This window comes from Aulonocara sp. 'chitande type north' Nkhata Bay, linkage group LG3 (assembly GCF_057382095.1).
Source record: "Aulonocara sp. 'chitande type north' Nkhata Bay isolate Kocher_YH1m ecotype deep benthic linkage group LG3, A_spYH_male_GT1.1, whole genome shotgun sequence".
In the NCBI taxonomy this organism is placed as follows: Eukaryota; Metazoa; Chordata; class Actinopteri; order Cichliformes; family Cichlidae; genus Aulonocara; species Aulonocara sp. 'chitande type north' Nkhata Bay.
Window position 1 is genome coordinate 24,226,288 of NC_141346.1, and position 12,679 is coordinate 24,238,966.

Below are 12,679 nucleotides of genomic sequence, written 5' to 3' on the forward strand. Positions count from 1 at the left end.
CAGACACGATAGAGATGATTCACCGAGCAGGTCTATGACGCGGTTATAAGTCGTGTGTTTGTCAGAGGGGAGAAAGAGCAGAGTTAGAAAAACACAACGTCCGGTGAGCCGAAACTAAAAGACTGTTTATTGACCCGGAGTGATGCAGACTGCCCGCCCACATGCTGCTGCTGACAACACGTTCCCACAAACCTGCCTCGCTTTACGACGTGATGACTCAGGAATGAGCTCAGACTGCCCACATAACTCGTTGGGTAATAATTGTTGGGTTTACTCCGTATCAACTTAACATAACAGCGCAGTGGTCACAAACTGTTTGCCTACAATTAACTCATTCACTGCCATTGACGTCTATAGACGTCAATGGCAGTCAACGTAAGTTGAACTGAAGCCCACCAGCAGTAAAAGTAGACCTGCAAGGAGGTGCAGGGTTTGCGCACGTATGGGATTGCGCAGTGAGACAAAAATGTGGTGCAAGTCTTGTTGTGTTTCACTGCCAGCCATTTGAAAATAGCTGGCAGTGAATGAGTTAATGACACACCTGACGCCGATTACGTGCGTCTACCTTAAATACCTTTACATGATCAAAACAAAAGGTGACCTCTAGCGACCACATAAGGTATTAACCCAAGAATGGCTCCTACACTTCCCTGTTCAGAATAAATAAAAGCAGATTTATGATGGTTTGTGGGGATTTCTAAAGCATGTTCCTGTAAATTATCTCTGTATGCTGCTCACTGTGTTGTATTTTTCTGATTTTGGTTTAGCTAGAATAAGTTTTTAGAGATATTTAGGTGTTGCTAAATAAATCTCTTAAATCTAGTAGATTTCTGTTGGTTGTTGTTGTTGTTGTTGCTCTCAGCCACCAGCTAACATTAGTAGTTGGTCAGTATCGTAGCTGCTGAACTAAATTTTATTTGTCATGTTGTTTTGTAGTAAAAGTGTAAATATAAACTGAGCAGCATGTCTGTGTGTTGAGATGTAACAGTTATATTTTTGTCTGCAGCCTGAATGTGAAGATGAAGAAGAAGATCTGGATCCCCACAGACTGTTAAGAAGATGACATCATGGATTTCATTCCTTTCCTTGTGGTCCCACTGTGGACTTCAATTCTTCACTTGGATTTTGTTAAAGGTAAATAACGTTTCTATTACATTCTAGTTCATTGGTATTGCACAGACTCTGTGTTTACCTTATTTACTGTATTTCCATGAATGTTGGCACACATTTCAATAAATCACTGCATCCATTTCACATTTTCCTACAAAGAATTGAAAGCAATGAAATGCAGCTCAATACTTCCACAACTTTGTATTCACTCTTTGTATTGCTCTTCTTTGCAGAATGTGTTTATACGTGTTTCCCCACACTTACACAATATATCATATATGGAAGTATAATGGGACAATACATTATATAAACACATATATAACATTTGATAATACTGTTTGATATATGAGAGCCTTAATTTAACAGAGTATTGTGAGAGACTTTGATATTTTGCCTTTCATATATAAGTAATGTGGGGAATGCAGAATAGTTTATGCTTGCTCAGGGAAGCTTATTTCAGATAATCTAATTCAATGCTATTTATTGTCAGTTTACTTTTGGTCGAATATGTGGGATTCCCAAATATTATACATTTTGTTTGTAATGAGTGTCAATGTTGATTTATTATAGTCAAACCAAGTTTGTATCAGCAAACAACATTATTTTCAATGTCTTTGAAATTTCACATGTATGTCAGTAATGTACAATATGGACAGGCATGTGTCAGGAAAGTAAAGTTTGATGTTGTATAAAGTTGTGAGTGTGTCTGCTCCTCTCTGTCTCCTCAACAGGATCATTTGTAGTGGATGTGACACAGAGCTCCTATCAGGCAGAGGAGAACCACAACATCACACTGGAGTGGACGTTCACCACCAAACCAGACACGTCCATCTCAGCACTGAAGATCCGCTGTAGCCTGATAACTGATCAGAAACCCTTAACTCTGTATTATCTTCGTGATGGTGTCGAGTTCTCAGAGGATGAAGAGTTTTCAGGACGAGTCCAGAGTGACAAAGACGCCCTCAGAGAAGGACGAATCAGACTCCAGCTGTCCAGACTCAGGACTGAGGACTCGGGTCTGTACCTGTGTGAGGTGGACACAGGTTATGGCCACGGCTACAACAGCTGCAGAGTCACCGTCTCTGGTAAGACAATTCATTTATACACATGTGATCACTGTGATCTTAGTCTGGAACCTGAGATAAGAATGTACTTATAAATCTAACATCAAACGAGAAGATTTTTGGTCTCTTTGATAGTTCCCACAGCTGTCGTGGATGTTTGTTTGTTTGTTTTCTACAGACATACATATCATTGTGTTCAGAAGTTTTACACACACATCATCACAGGCTTGAAATTGATGGTAATTTTGAGCTTTTAATTGTTTCTTTGAACTCAACAGCATTCGTCTTTATATTATATTAGTCTTTATATCATTTTTATCAATCGATTATGACTCAAATTATTTTTGTGGTTTTCTAGATGCAAACTTCACTAAATCCTCGACAATGAAGATACCACTGCTTTCCAGAAGCCTCCAAACTCCAGATCCTCAGGACACGACTCCAACAAATGGTGAGAAAACAGTCCAACTCTTCTCTGCATCATCCCTGTTTGGGGGTTTTTGTGTATTACTTTGTGTAACTTCTTGTCTTTTCTACTTCAGCAGGTCGATCCAGGGTCGCTGTGGTTCTTCTCATCGCTTTTATATCGGCTGTTGCTGGTCTTATTGTATATTTTTGCTGCCATCATCAGCATCAAACTGTAAGTAAGAAAGAAACAAACACAAACTTGTTGTTGCTTCTTGTGCCGTCAAAATGAGTCATTATTCTTCTTCTTTCAGCAGATGCATCCAGAGGAGGATGAGACAGGAACAGAAACACTGCCAGTCTAGCTGCCTTGCTCAAAGGAACATTAGTGTGAATGAAGCTGAGCGTGTTAGAGATATACCTTTGCTTGATCTTTAGTCATGTTGGGGATTTAAACCAGCAACCGCAGGGACACACTCAGGACGCTAAAATCTCGTGGAGAGACTGAGCTGAATCCCAGAGTCCTCCAAACTTCAAGAAACAGAAAATGGATCCAACCTTTCTCTTCATTTCTGTTTTTGCGTTAAAATTGATCTTTTTGGCGGGGGGTTACTCTTTTACATAAGAATAAAGGAGACCATTAATGCAACAGGAACTATATATTGCCTCGTGTGTTTTCTGTTGCTTTACTTACTGCCCTGAATTGTGCTGTCTCTTTCCGACACCTGTGTTTATTTTGTCAACCCTTTTTCATTCAGATTTTTTTTTTTTTTTTTGGCTTTCTGGACTCTGGGAGTTTTTTGGGGGGATATAAAGTATCTGAATCAATGTTTCTGATTCTGAATATTGGGAGCAGGACCACGCCTCCAAACACACTCCTTCCGGTTCTCATCTGTATAGGTTCCCCCAGTTCTACAAGTTGTTCGTTCTCATTCATGTGCCCCATCCTCCCTCCCCTTTTCAGTTCTTTAACTTCTTCACCTCTATTTAATACAGGGGAGCAACTCCAGGCCTCGAGGGCCGGTGTCCTGCAGGTTTTAGATGTGTCCTTGATCCAACACAGCTGATTTAAATGGCTAAATTACCTCCTCAACATGTCTTGTAGTTTTCCAGAGGCTGGTAATGAACTAATCATTTGATTCAGGTGTGTTGTGTTATCCCAGGGTGAAATCTAAAACCTGCAGGACACCGGCCCTCGAGGCCTGGTGTTCCCCACTCCTGATTTAGTACATGGGGATCTGCCAGACCCGGGAGCCCTGCCAATCCTCTTTGAGGCCTTTCCCAAATTGTAGCTCTATTCATGGCCAAGCCATTCACCTTAACCTACTAAAAAATGACAGCCGTCAGTGAGTGTGTGACGATCCATAGGCAGACACTGATAATGACCTTTTTCTGTTCAGTTCAGCGACCGTATCTTCACACATATGACGTGTGATCGTAGTCAAATGTTATTGGAAACTATGATTGCGATGTGTGCATTAAATTTTCATATTTAAGGAAGACATTGGAGTTAAACTATTCTCAGCAATGCTGCAAACTCTGACATGATACCAAGCAAATGCAGTATTATAGATACATTTAACTTCCAATAGCACCTTATGTGCCAAAAGATCATTTATTAGTACAATGATGATAAAAATGGAAGGATAAACAGGCCAGTGTCACACTAACTAAACATAACTAAATGGATAAAACACATGGTCCAAGGTCAGAGCCAGCTACACCATGAGTCACACTTTACATGTAGATCTGTCCTCTAAGACCAGGGGTCGGCAACCTGCGGCTCTTTAGTCCTTATACTGCGGCTCCGCGTGGTTTGGGAAAATAAATTAGAAGTATTTAGCTGAAGTGTATTTTATTTATGTTAGTTCTTTTTTAACTTGTAGTTCTAAATTGGAAGATTATTGAAATATAAATATCAAATTATATTCTATTATTTTTTTCATCGCTCAAAATAAGCGTTACACTGGCGGAAGCCGGTATACCCGCCGAAATGCCGCGCATTTATCGAGACTTTCAAACCCAGGTAGGCCAATTATGGCTCTTCGGATCCACATTATGTCAGCAGCTATTCTCCACTGTGAACTATGTTAAAAACAAACACCGCTCACGCCTCACAGATGACAGCTTACAGTCCTGCGTAAAGATGAAAGCCCCGATTTGCAGACGCTGTGCGCAGAGGTTCGGGAGCAGAAGTCCCATTGTAAACATATCACGGTAGACCCGACGATGTTTGTATGAACACGCTTTTCAGCATCTCTTTATTGACCACTTTTCACACACGGTTCAAAGCTCAATGCTTGGATGTGATTGGTTGACTTCTAAGCTTTCTGGGATTTAGTGTCATCAGGTTTGTTCTGCACACTACCAAGGAAAGCTTAGTGTTAGGTTTTATTTTCAAATAATTCAAAAATAAGTATTTAAAATACATAAATTCCTAAATGTCTTTTCCAAGAGACAAATTCTTTCCAAGTTCAGCTTTGTATCATCTTTCATGTCTCATGGATCAATGCCTTTTAAACCTGAGCAACACCTCAACCTGAAGGATTTAATCGTGTTTCAGAAATGCAAAACTTTTTAAAAACACAAGTGATGCACAAATCCATTACAGTCATTCGGTAACAACAACAACACTTTTAATAATAAATAAATAAAGCTGAGAACACAGCACTTTGATTCTGAGTTAAAAGTCAATGAATAAAAAGAGTTTAACAGGTGTTTTGGAAACAGCCAATGAGATCCTCAGTGTGTTGTTGTTGTTTTAAACAACAGTTTCTGATTAAAGTAGAAAATGAGAACAGTCCGGAGTCAAAGCTGAACATTTCTGCCTCTTTTATTTTACCTTCAGTACTTGAATATTATAATGTGGAGAAATAAGTGTATGCAGTGGCACGTGCTTGGAGTATTGTCACATGACCAGAGCTGTTTACTTCCTGGTCTTCGGGAAAGTGGATGTCCACGGCGAAGCTGCCAAAGAAAAGGTCAGTAAAGGACGTTAAAATTAGTGATGGGCAGATGAAGCCCCATGAAGCACTGAAGCTTTTCATCCAATTGGTTCACCCCAACGCGAAGCTTCATGAAGCTTCATTTGCTCTAGCAGGACACCTACTGGACGTAAAAATAATAGCTGGCATGAATTTGAAGAGTGTGGCATTTTGCACACAGCCTGTAAATGTCAACAACAAAAGGAGTGTGTAAAACATGTATATTGTAGTGATGGCAGTATACTGTGTATATTTATAGTGGCAGTATGGGAAATGATTATTTGGAAATGCTTGAAATGGAAATGATCATTTACTGTGAGGTGAGGTGTGGTTGGGGTGTGGACAGTAGTTGTGCTTTTGTAACGTTGAGGTATGGACAGCTACACACTGAGGCTTTGAGCCTCAGTCCTGCCTGTTCACATTTTATTCTGTAAAAACTAAATTTTCACTGCTTTTATGACCTTTTTAGTGGGGAGAACATAGCAAGGATTTAATGATTTAACAAATCTTTTGAATCCTTTGTCCTCCACAATGCTAAATAGCTGGGAGTCCTCAATCACCATGCTGACCGGGTCTTCATCTATTTGAGATTGTTCTCCTGAGGAAAGACAATAAAGATAAAGCACAAATATAAATATCACACACGTAACTTATTACAGTTGTATAATATTGTTATATCATTTAGTAACATTACTGCATCCTATATTATCATTGCATTTGATGGCTCACCTGGTCTTGCTCCACAATCGGTGTCCCCCTTATTCTCATGCAAAGCTCTGTAGTGCCTAAGCATGGATGAGGTGTTGCTGTTATATCCCAGCTCCCTGGCACATAGCAAACACTTCACCTTGTACAAAAGTCAAGACAGCTCAACATAAATTGTATTGCACCATCAGTATCATGAAAATACATCTTCTGTAGAAATTTACATACCTTGTTGGGAGGAATAAGATCAAAATGTTCCCACACAGGGGAGGACATCCTCCTCTTCTTAGCTGGCTCCATTCTCTCCTGACTTTCTCTCCTCACTCTCATAAACCTCCAAACGGTCTCCAAACTCTCTCTAACCGCAACTCTCCATCAAACACCCACATTTTGAATGAAGTCTGAGGGGTTTATATCGCTGTCATATCTCGCGGCAAAGTTCGAACCACTTCATGAACCAGTCACGTGGTACAGCCGGGCAGCGAGGCTTCGGACGTCATCATTTTCAGCTCCTCCCATAAATGAAGCAAGCCTCGATACGCGCTTCGCGGAAACGCCCCCTCCATTACTCGACACACGCTCCGAAGCCTCGATACAGAACGTCCCATCACTAGTTAAAATACACGGAGGGGAAATATTTTTGCTACACGTGATTTTTATGGTGTCTGCAGTGATGTTATACTCACATGTGATTACTCGAAGTTGTGTTTGCAGCAGAGTTTAGTGTTAACGGCCACAGTAGCTCGTTCGTTTCTCTGTTGTAGTGGGGACATCGTGTGTTTGAGTCACGGCACAGAAACACAGAGGGACAGCTCTGATTTTTATTTTTAATGTATTTAAATGATTTTATTGAGCAGAGCTTCCTTTGCTCTCTGCACACAATACTGACATGTGACACGCTGCGGGTGGAGGAGGTGAGTGGGTGAAACCATGACCCTGCAGATTTTAGTCAGAGACGCTAAAATCCTTCAGACACGGAGCGAGCAGCTCAGCCTCGTTTCACCTGAAGCAGAATCAGGATGTGATCAAACTTTCTGTCTCTCTTTTGTTATCAGTGCGAAAAATTACAACAATATGTTTGTTTGAGTCTCGAAGAAAAGCGAGACGATCCCTAAAAGTTTATTTTGTTCATCTGAATGTTTTCAGTGGGAGAAACATTTCGTCACTGATCCACGTGACTTCTTCAGTCTCAGCTGACTGCAGGTTTCTTGTAAACACCTTATAAGGTTGAGGGCACCTCATCCGTGGGGATGCTGTTTGCTCTGTGTTGTAGCGTCTTCAAGACACCCAGTTTATGCTCCAGAGGATGATGGTTTTAAATATGAGATTTGATTGTCACCCAGGTGTCGTCCACATACCTGAACCAATGACTTGGTGGTGATCCAGGGTAGGATAGCACCGCCCTCAGATAACAGCAGGGTTAGAGAGTCAGTGTCTGTGCCGATAACAATCCAAATAAAGTCATTTATGAGACTGAGACTGTCTTCCTGTGATAGTGAGAGTGAAAGTATGAAAGCATGCAAACACCGCCCTGAAACTCCCGTCACATCACCAGGTAACTCCTATTTATAAACAATGATGATGTCATCAAGGAAATAAGGAAATGACTGAGTGAGTTTACAGTGTTTATGCTGTGAGAGCTCAGTGTCGCCAGATGGGCTACTCACTCGCCCTATTGCTCTCGCTCTCTGTTTGTCACGTGTACACTAATTGCAGCGTGGCGCCTGCACTGCCTCGCAGGTTTCCTCCCGTTCATTCCTCCCTTGCTCCTGCAAGCAGCATTGCGAGCGGATATATCATCAGGATAAACCGGGTGGTCTTGGTCGGGCTACGCCACAGCCACAGGTAGGCTGCACGTTTGTCCTGCGATTCTTTCTTCTTTGGGACATTTGTATAGTGACACATTTGTGGCCCCAGCGTGGCCGCCTTATTCCTTTTTGACTCCAGCTGTCGTGGAGAGAGGTAGTTGCTGTATTTAAGCAGATTCAGTATAGCGACTTCAGTCCTGAGGTAAGCATCCTGACTGCTAACCAGAGGAGGTTAAGTGCTAAATGCGTTTTTCAGGCTCTGTCTGCTGCTATAAACCTCTCCTCAGCAGTTTGTGTTCCAGCCTAATTGAACTATAGAAACTTCTGTAGCAGCCGCTGGTTTTGGACCCTGCTGTCTTCTCCCAGTTGGTTTTATTTTTATTGGTCTCATTTTCTTTCACTTTGCCTTGTTTTATTTAGTTTATTTGTGGACTGTTGTTTATATTTGTGCCCACGCGACCGGGCCAGAGTGATCCCCTGCCCGTGTGTGGTGCTGGTTCTTTGTTACCTCTGTACCGACCCAGCTGATTTACTCCGGGAGCTGTAGAGGATTCCTCTTTATGTGAGGGGCCACGATCAGTATTTTAACCACTGTAACCAGTATAGATCACTCTTCACACAAGTGGTGTTTGACTTTTTGACTTTAAGCTCGTGTTTGTGTCGACCAGCAACACTCATCATAAAAGTGTTACCAGTGTTTGTTTACATGACTCTCCCTCTGAGGGAATCCCTCTGATGACATCAGACATGAGAGATGTTTATGAAAGCGTGTGAGAGGTCATGTGGAATGACTGACACAGCCAGGGACAGGTCAGGCGATAGGTCATGAGTGTATGACCAGTTTCAGACTGAACTGCTTCTCTCTCTCTCTCTCTGCAGTTTTTATTTTTCTTTAGTATTTTCTAATACTTTCACTTCAGCTTGGAACATTTCATTTGTTCAACATCAGCTTGATTTAAGCTGCTAAATCTAAAACAACTGTGGGTCAGTAATAACTAATCCATCAGTGTTTGCACCTAAACCTCTCACTGCTTGGCTGCAGCAGGAGAGGCGTCCTTCAACCTGACGAAACAAGATGACCTCTCACCTTTATCATTAACACACTGAGGCTGTATCAGTCCCACTCCCAGTGACAATTTCACAGTTATCACCTGACCTAAATAATTTTATGATCAACTTATTCATTGCTAACATGTTTAGGAGCCATTCATGATTAAAATATGTGTTACAGTGTAGTTATAGTTAGTTGTATTATTGTTCTGTTTCCTCACAGTTTCCAGCTGTGTTCACTTTATCTGCAAATTTTCATGTGTTCACACAACAGCTGGATTCAAAGATGTAAATCCAGAAAACTGTTCCAGTAATAAAGTAAACACACTGCTGAAAATAAGTGAACAGGATTCTTTTGACACTTAAGGTTTAAAAAGAAAAAATATGAAGGTAGCGAGGAAAAAATCGACCGGAAGAGAGCACAGATCTAAGACCAGAGGAACGAGCTCTGTCGTTGTTCATTCAGCGTTTACTTTGTTTGGTAAACAAGGAAGGAGTTCCCTCTTCATTCCTTTTGGTGACGAAAAGGAATGAACCACAAATAACAGAGTTATAAATAACTCATAATGTTTCAGAAACTACGTCACAATAGAGTGTCTCCCAGCGCAACACAGTTTTTCATGACTCCTGAACTCTCCAGTAATAAACCTGCTGTGTTATATTTAGACTCAGATAACATTTAAAGGCTCCACTTAAATGGCACAAAATGTGTGAATCTGAATCTTCTCTGCTGAGCTTTAAAAGACAAACTGTGAGTATCTGAGTGAGTTTTTATCTTCTTAATGTTCTCATCTGTGTAAATCCACATAAGTGTGTTTCAGTAAAAAGTCATAAAGAATCATAAAACTGCTGCTGGAAACAAAGCAAATAATGAATCTGGGTCACAGATCTCGACCAGGTGTTGGTTGGTGGATGTTGCACCCAACAACCAACACCCATCATAAAAGTGTTTCCTGTGTTTGTTTACATGGTTCTCCCTGCGTAGTGAAGCAGGAGGGAATCCCTCTGATGACATCAGATGTTATGTAAAAGATGTTTATAAAAGCGTGTGAGAGGTCGTGTGGAATGACTGACACTCCCAGTGACAGATCCACTGAGAGTTATCGCCTGACCTGAGATCATGAGTTCATGACCAGTTTCAGACTGAACTGTTTTTCTGGGTCGATGCTTTACAATAAAGTGCCTGACAACTGTTGTTGTAAAATATACACACACACACACACACACACACACACACACACACACACACACACACACACACACACACACACACAAAGTTGGTGGTTTGATCCTTGGCTCCTCAAATCTGCATGGGACCTTCAGATCAGTCTGACCTTGAAGAAGAGGTCAGAGGTCAAATGAGACATAATATTTTAAATCATTTTACAGAGCGTTCTGTATGATGATACATGTCACACTTGTAAGAGTCACGGTTTCATCAGAAGTTATGAGGCTTTTTGTCAAACTTCCACCAATAAACCAACAACATCCACCGCTTCCTCCTGTAAATCACGTCTGTTGGTTTTAAATCAGAGAAGTTCCTGTTAGAAAAAGCTGCTGAACTGATGAGAGATGAAGCACGTTTACCTATTTTATACAAACTGATGTCACGTGTTGTCTTAAGCGGGATTTACAGTCCAGCTGACGCAGCGCTGTCAGCTCTGCTCCAGGGAAAAGTTAATAAAACAAAGTTTTCTCTGAATAAGTTTTTTATTTCCAGAGCAAATTTTCTTATTTCAACTTAGTTTTTATTGCTTAAAAACGTTTAATTTTTCTTGGTTTCAGTCTAGTTGTATTTCTTTTAATTATTTTCATTTAGTGTTGCATAGAGCGCAAATGTCAGAGACAAGATTTAGGTAAACCAGTGCATGTGTTACAGTAAAAACCCACTGAGGTTTATTTCACTCTAATAGTCTTGGATTGTCCAGGCCGACTGCGGTGAGATTAGTTCCCAGTAGAGGCAGTGGCCAAAAGTAGTGGTTCCTACATGCAGTCTGTGGGAAACACGTGTGCTGTAAGAAGAAGTGAGAGTAAAACTCAAACTTTGCTGCCATTAATACATCATCTGCTTCCAGTGAAGCACAAACAGCTGCAGAAACAGGATGTTTGTGTTGTTGGAGCTTCTGTGGAGCTAATCAATGTTGTTATTGAGAATTCATCCATTTAATTAATGTCACAGAAACTCAGAAGTACGAGTCCTGATTTTCTTTTAGATATATTAAACATAATGGGAGCACTTTATATTAATGCCACACTATTAAGCATAAATAAGGTATTTAAAACGTGGTTAATTCGTCATTTATATATTATTACTCGTCTTTGGTATGTTATTAATAAATATATTATTATGACTCTGATTATGGTTGTTATTAGCAGTGATGTAATACATGGTGTATACAAATAAAATATCTGTATTGACTATAAGGAGCAGTGCAGTGCTGCCAGCACCAGTTTAACCAGCAGAGCTTCCATTGTTCTCTGCACTGACATGTCTGAGCATTTATACTGGCAGGTGGAGGATGTTACATCATCACAACATTGTAAACAGCGTTGAATCTTTGCTGCAGCTTTGATCTCACAGAGAAATGATCAAACTCACCTTCTGTATCTAACAGATTATTGGATTGATTAAACAGTCATATATCCAAGTTAGTCTCTGGATGCTGTGCTACATACTGCTGAGTCATTAATGACACGACACGTTGTGTCAACATGACTTTCATGTTTTTCTATTATGAAAGTTCAGACTCGCTTACTTCACCTGACAGGTCGGCTTGTTTTTATTTGTTATCAGTGAGACACATTATAATGTCTGAGGCTTCAAACTGAACAGAAAGTGAGACCGAGCAGACTAGTTACAAACTGAGACTCGGAGTTTCTATAGAAATGATCCAAATACAGAGTAATTTTTGTGATGCGTTAAAGCGCGACCGGCACGCAAACGTCACAGTGAGATTTCCGTTAACGTCGTCAAGTCATGGGACTTCATGACACTCCAGGGCTCAGTTAACCCCACCCAGATTGCAGTAGGCGGAGACTGTTACGTATATAAAAAGGGAGATCCTCACGGCTCATTCATTCATTCAGAGCGAAGCAGGCAGGGACTGATCAGACTACAGATTTCCAAAAAAAAAAAAAAACTCGCTTCAGTCAGAAAACGGAACTTTTAATCATCGATCATGTCTCTGAACAACTTCTACTTTAAGGACTCTTTCTTTTTCTCACTCCGGACTTTTCTCCTGTGCTCGGCTTTGTCCGTCTGGACTCCTGTACACGGTAAGCCGACGTGTCCAGCTTCTAGCTGCGTGTTAGTGCAGATTACAGTGAATTTTAATGAAAAACTGGCGGATGTGAATAAGCTGAAATGACTGTTATCAGCTGTGCTGTGTTGTCCGTCACTAACAGTGTGACAGCTGTCAGTGAGTTACTTTAAAACCGGAAGAAGCTTAAAACGAGAAGATAGTCAGAACCTGCCTGACAGTGTGAGGTTTGTTTATAACGGACACGATGGCGGTGATTCACCGAGCAGTCTGTGAGCAGGTCAGGTTTATGA

At 40.9% G+C, this 12,679-nt stretch overlaps 1 protein-coding gene across 3 annotated transcripts in view; it reads left to right on the forward strand.

Annotated features, from left to right (window-relative positions):
- The window catches only part of LOC147334699 (uncharacterized), a 42,614-nt gene that overhangs the window by 25,638 nt on the left and 4,297 nt on the right, over positions 1 to 12,679 (forward strand). For 2 of the 3 annotated variants that reach the window (XM_086274296.1, XM_086274286.1), the window contains exons 2-6: positions 1,007 to 1,134; positions 1,842 to 2,195; positions 2,533 to 2,625; positions 2,717 to 2,814; positions 2,894 to 3,234. In XM_086274296.1, coding sequence (XP_086130422.1) covers positions 1,068 to 1,134; positions 1,842 to 2,195; positions 2,533 to 2,625; positions 2,717 to 2,814; positions 2,894 to 2,944 — 663 coding nt within the window. In that variant the 5' untranslated portion in view covers positions 1,007 to 1,067 and the 3' untranslated portion in view covers positions 2,945 to 3,234. Of the gene's footprint in view, positions 1 to 1,006; positions 1,135 to 1,841; positions 2,196 to 2,532; positions 2,626 to 2,716; positions 2,815 to 2,893; positions 3,235 to 12,679 lie in introns of those variants that run through there. The other variant, XM_086274305.1, reaches the window with a different exon arrangement.